The 6222-nt window shown below is 64.9% G+C and overlaps 1 protein-coding gene across 1 annotated transcript; it reads right to left on the bottom strand.

The window, feature by feature from the left end:
* On the bottom strand, nt 1427-5813 carry UNCX (UNC homeobox). The gene is given in 4 exon segments (XM_021085954.1): nt 1427-2130; nt 2133-2952; nt 5020-5195; nt 5401-5813. Coding segments are annotated over 4 exon segments (1602 nt in total). The 5' UTR covers nt 5690-5813; the 3' UTR covers nt 1427-1813.

Raw genomic sequence — 6222 nt, 5'->3', positions numbered from 1 at the left:
GCCGCGGCTCCCAAGCCCAAGGCCCCCTCCCCGCCAACTCCCCGGCTGCCACTGGGGGCACCGTGTCCCCGAGTTGGGCCGCCGGCGCCTTCCTGCCCATCCCGCCCCCTCTCCCGCTCTTCCTTCCCGCTCTCACTTTTCTTTTGATCTAATTATTTTTCCTATAAGCTCGGTCTCCTAGAGAGCAAATATCAGAGTCACTGAGCGAAAATTATGTAAATATTATTAAAGGGACTCGGGCTCCGAAATTCATTTGCGCCCGCGCGAGGAGGAAAGCTGTCCTTCTGATTATTTTCAATTTATTTGCAAATAAAGGCCTGATGACCAGGAGGGATCAGGGATATTTAACGAGGCTGTAAACATAATTCCACTGCGCTCAGCCTCGCTGGAATTAATGGTTTTAATAATTGGGATCCCAATTTCTTGGGGAGTTGGTGGCTTTGGCGGCACGGAGGACCCAGGGCCCAGGACAGCTGAGGAGGGTGGGCTGGGATTTTGGGGGGAGAGGGAGGATTCGTGGAGGCTCACGTCGGGGTGGGTCGGCTGCGGGCAGGGGAGGGGGCTAGGGGCTGGCTGCAGGCTCCAGCCAAGTTTGCTAATATTTCTTCGCTGCAGATGTCCTGAAGCCCCCGAAGGGTCCCCCGGGGACCCGGACCCTATTAGAACAAATGTGCACTGCTTTTGTAAAGAGGCGCGTTGGCGGCGCCTGTCCTATTACAGGCGACACATGATCAATAGGCTGATAACGCTGCAACATCAATATAAGCGACAGAACAATGAGGGATATCATTGGGCATCTATCTTAATATAGCCGGCTACAAGAGCGCTGACAAAGAGTGCAGCTCATGAAAATTCCGCCCCACGATTCCCCATCTCCGCTCCAATATGCGCACGCACTCCCCCAGCTGCCGGCGCTATTATTCTCCAATTTCAATTTGACACCCCAGCCTTTCATGCTAATTCTATTATTGTAGGAAGTTTATGTGATTTCATATCACTAGAAATCGGTAATGTATAATAACCCTTTGGGCAAGAAACCCAGTCCCCGCAGCAGCCACCGGAAAATAATTACTTTCATATCAAAACTCTGCAGGAGCCCAGCGGCCCGGCCCTTGCAGCCCCCGGCTCCGTCACCCCGCGCGTGTTGCCCGTGCGAGGGGGTGCGCGCGGGGCGTGTGTGCGCGCGCGTGTGTGTGGCGGCGGGGAGGAGGGGGAGCGCGGGGGAGGGCAGGAGAGGGGAGCTGCGGATGCATACATTTGTTCAATCAGAAAACACAAACACACACGCACACAAAAGGAGGCATTAAGCGCAGACCTCGCGGGAGGTGAGGAGCCTCGTCCCACCCGCGGGGAGAGGCGTCGAAAATGGAGCAGGGGAGGGGCTGGACCGGGCCCTCGGAAATTTGAAAAAAGTGGACCCGAGAGCTTGCGTTTGACCAGCTTTATTTATCAAAAATGGTACATATATAAATATTCTTAGACATTTTTGCATTTTACAAGGCTGAGGATTCTTGTTGTGGGGTTCTGTGGGGGCTATTTTTTCTTTTTCTTTTCCTTTTTTTTTTTTTTTTTTTTTTGCTCCTTTGCGAGGAGGAGGGTGTCACCCCAAGTCCTGGGTTGCTGCTGCCTAGGTCCGAATCGATACAGCGTTTTTCTTTAAAAAAATAAAAATAAAAATAAAAGCAAGTAAACAGAGGACAGAGGAAAAAGCAGTGTTTCTAAGCCGATCACCTGATTTCGTTGTGTGAGTCGGAGCCTGAGCGAGCGGGCGCGGGCCGGCTGAGCGCCTCTCTCGGCCCCGCCGCCGCCGCCCTCAGTCCATGTCCACCTCCTCGCCATCCGGCGCGCTGGGTCCGGCCGCGGCGCCGGGCTCGGGGGCCCCGCCGACGGCTGGCTCGGAAGCGGGGCTGGGAGCCCGCGCGCCCGGCCCGGGCGACGGCGCGAGCGGTGGCGGCGGCGGGGCCGCTGGGCAGGCGGCCCCCGCGTCCACACAGTCCCCGCCGCCGCCCTCGGCCGCCGGCGCGGCCGTGTCCCGGAAAGGCGCCGGGGCCGGGGCCCCCGGGGAGGCGACGGCCTCGGGGCTGCGGCGCGCGAAGGCCGAGTCCGGAACACCGCCGGGCCCCGGGAAGGCCCGAAGCTGGCCTGAGCGGGCGGCGCGGGCGGCGCGGCGGGCGCGGGCGGCGCATCCTTGGGTGCGGGCTCCGGGCCCGCGCCGCCCTTGAGCGCGGCCTGCGGCACCAGGAAGCCGAGCGGCTGCGTGATGGGGTAGAGCAGGAAGTGGCCCTTGCCGATGAGGGTCCGCGGCGCGCACGGCAGCCCGGGCGGGAAGTCCAGCCCCGCGGCGGCGGCGGCGGCGTTGGCGGGGGTGGCTTTCCGGCGCGGCGGCGAGTCGGAGAGCAGACTCTCCACGCTGAACGGGCTGGCCTTAGGCAGGCCGGCGGCGCCCCGCTCGGCCGCCGCCGCCCCGGGCGCGCACGGGGCCGCGTCCTTGTCCGCGGGGCGGCCTAGCCGCAGCTGCGGGCCGGCGCCGCTTCTTTGGCTCGGGAAAAAGGCGGGGTCGCAGGTGCCGGGCGCGGGCGGCTCGCCGGGCGGTGCGGGCGCGGCGCCGGCGGCGGCGGGCGCACCGGGGCCCTTGGCGGAGGCCGTGGGCGGCGGCGGCTCGGGCGGCTCCGGGGACAGGCCGCCGCCGCCGCTGTCGCTGTCGGAGCTGGGTGCGCTGTGCAGGGACAGGCCGCCGGGCGAGTGCAGGTGGCGGCTCTGGCTCTTGAGCAGCTTCTTCTCGTGCTTGCGCTTCTTCTTCTCCATCTTCTCCAGTTCCTTGCGCGCGATCTCCTCCGGGTCCATGGGCTCGCCACTGCACGTGGTGGGGTGTGAGTTGTGCGCCGGCCGCCCCGGGCCCTTCTTCGTGTTCTCCTTCTTCCTCCACTTGGCCCGGCGGTTTTGGAACCAGACCTAGAGCAGCCGGGTAGGGGAAAGGAAGGCACAGTCAGGCGGCGGTCTTGCCGCGGGGGGCTTCGGATCTCCCCGCGCCCCCCCCCGGACAGGCCATCACAACCTCGGCTCTGGCCAGGGGCGGGAGCCGAGCCGGGCGGCCCGGCCGGCCCTGAGCTGGATTCCGGCACTCAGGCAGCAGGTTCCAGAGGGTATCTTTTCCACCCAGAAGGAGGTAGGTGGGGCCTCTCGGCCGGCTTCCCGCTCCAGCTTCTCACCTCGGGGAACTGGAAGCTGCCCCTTCCATGGACAGGGCCGGTCTGGCCCCTGGCCCCGGGCGGGCGACGAGTTCCTGGTCGGTGGCAGAGAGCAGGGCCCCCTCCTCGCCCCTCCTGGCTTCTCACAGCTTGTGTTCTAAAGAGCCCGCCTGGCCATGCGCTGCTGCAAGTCTGGCCTGAGGACTGGGAGACGCAGGGCTCCGCTGCCCTCCACACCTGTCTTCAACTCCCTGGAGACTGAGTCGAAGCCCAGATTTTGGGGTTTCCCTCAGTCTGGGTGCTTTTTCTTCTAGAGGGGCCTGGGAAGTCGAACGGGGGCGGGGGGGGGGGCGGTCCAGCAGCCTTCACCCCTCCCCCTCGCATATCCTTCTCTCTGAAGTCTCCAGGGCAGGGCACCAACACAGCCCTCTCAAGCCACTTGTGCGTGGCCTCGGCCTGAGGACTGGCAGTCAGGGAAGCAAGAGGCCAGCAGCCAGGCCTTGCAGAGAGAGAGGCCAGGGCCCCATCCTGCCTCTTCCATCCTCTCTGCAGGCCTTGCTTGTCCTGGGAGCCCCGTGGAACCCCTGGGTGACAGCAGCCCTAGACGCTGGCTCCGCCACCACACAGTCAGATCCCACGGAGCCTCAGGCACACGACCCTCCTCAAAAGATCGCGACAATTCCGATTCTTTGTTCCGGCCATATAGAGACCCGCGCAATAGCAGGCCAGCCTGATCCCAGGCAGCCTTTTCGGTGCCAAGATGCGGTAACCTCCGCAAGACTGTTGCCACCCTGTCTGTCTTCCTTTTAAAACAGTTCTCTCTCTCCCTGATGTGAATCCCAGGCTGCCTTGTCACCAAGAATCGCTCATTATCATGTTAGAGGAGAAAAGAAGGGTCTTGACTTCCCGTAAGACACTTAGAACAAATTGGATAAAAGGATTTACAAACACAAAAGGTCATTCCGGGAGGCTCAGGCGCAGGAGAGCACACCTTTTTAGACAAAGCTCAACATTAGGGCAGCGCCTTGCCAGCCTCTGCCTCCCAGGCCCGGTGCCCAAGGCTGTGGCCCACAGCGCGCTCGCCACCAAACCGACCCGCGAAAAGATGTCTGCACTTTTAAGGAAACATCTAATTATGCACGATTCATCCTGAATTTTTAATCCACCAAGTTGACACTGTATTTTTAAGAAGAATACCGCCGGCAGTCTCTTGGAATAAAATCACATTAAGTGTGTGGGGGTGGGGGGATGGGTATATAACCAGTGGCGTTAACGAGTCAGACCCCCTTCCCCCGCCAATGTGTTAATTGCTTAAGTTTCAGGCTCCCCTTCCTCGGCTGCCCCTTTCTACAAAGCCAGGGATAAATACATGTTTGGATGTGACTATTTTAGAGGCGAAAGTAAACAACGCGCTCTCCGCAGGCTAGTGAGCCGAGCCCCCACAGGCGCCCCGCGGTCTGCCTTCTGCCTTCTCCTCCAAGACCGACCCGGGCCGGTTCCTCCTCGCCGCCTCGCCGGCCCCAGCCTGGTTTAGCGCGGTCGCCCCGACCCACCACGCGGCTCCCCGGGTCGGACGCAGCTGCAGCTCTCTCAACGTCGGGCCGCCGCCGGCCCCTCCCGAGCCACCTCGGCTCCCGGGACGCCCGCCACCCTCTCCGCGGGGCGCGGAGCCCCGGGCCCCAGCCCCCCACCTTCCGGCGGGCGTGCGGGCGGCGGGCTCTGGCGGAGGCTGCGGTCTCCCACCTAGAAGTCGAGAACAAAGGCGGGCCGAGCCGCGCAGGCCGACGACGGGATGCCGGCTCGCCTCGCGGGACGCGCGGCGGGGCTTTACCTGGACTCGGGACTCAACCAGATCCAGGCGCAGCGCCAGCGCCTCGCGCATGAACACGTCGGGATAGTGGCTCTCGTTGAACGCCTTCTCCAGCTCCTCCAGCTGCCAGCCCGTGAAGTTGGTGCGGGTGCGCCGCCGCTTGCAGCCCGGGCTCTCCTTGTCCGGGTCCCCCGAGTCTGCGGGCACGCACAGGACGCCGCGCCGCTCAGCCCCGGGTCCGGGCCGGAACGGATCCGCCGAGAGGGCGGCCGCGCGCCCTGAGCCGCACCGCGGGCGGCCACCCAGGCGGCCCCAGAGCTGCGGCCGCCCGCCACCCACGGCTCCGCCCGACAGGGTCCCCTGCACGCCCCCCCCCGCCCCCTCCCCGCCCGCTGCGCCTACCTGACAGCTTGAAGGGCTGGCTGTCGCCGCCTACCCCGCAGGCGGCCGGCAGCAGCGGCGTGGGGTTGACCACCGAGGCGGCCGCGGCGGCGCACGAGCCGCTTAGCAGGCCGTCGATGGAGAAGGGCACCGAGGCGGCCGCGGCGGCGGCCGCGGCGGCCGACTGCAGCTGGTGGCCGGCCAGCTCGTACACGTGGTGGTGGCCCAGCGGGTAGGGGAAGCCCACCACGCCGCCCAGCGAGCCCCCGAACTGGGCATGCGGGTGCTCCAGGAGGCGGCCGTCCATCATCTCGCGCGGGGGGCCGGCGGGGCCGGTGGCGGGGCGCGGGGGCGCGGGCCGGGGCCGGGGCGGGCCAGCGGCGGGAGGCGCGGACGGCGGCGGCGGAGACAGGGACCCGGAGCCCCACACATGCTTCGCCCGCACTCCGGCGCTTTACTTTATCAACATCAAGCTCCCGATAATTAGCCGCGGCCCGGGGAATTTGGGACCAATAAGAAGCGCTAATCGGCTCTGACGTCAGAGGCGTGCTGGGTGCAAGGAAACGTTTTCCATATCGATTGCTAATTATACCTGACATGCACCTCAATAAACAGTATCAGGAACTGTCACAACAAGGCGGGGGGGCGGGGGAGGGACGGAGGGGCGCGGCCCCGCGCGGGGCGGGGGCGGGCGCGGGGAGCGGCTGGGGCAGGGGCCCCCGGCGAGCCCCCACCCCGATCCCCGCCGGCCCCAGCCCGCGCCGCCCCCCCGCCGCCCGCTCCCGCCCCTCCGCAAGTCACTAATAGATTTCCCTTTAAAACATTCACCGGCGTGTTGTGGGG

The sequence above is a fragment of the Sus scrofa genome, chromosome 3 (genome assembly GCF_000003025.6).
Source record: "Sus scrofa isolate TJ Tabasco breed Duroc chromosome 3, Sscrofa11.1, whole genome shotgun sequence".
In the NCBI taxonomy this organism is placed as follows: Eukaryota; Metazoa; Chordata; class Mammalia; order Artiodactyla; family Suidae; genus Sus; species Sus scrofa.
This window is presented reverse-complemented; position numbering and strand designations above follow the sequence as displayed.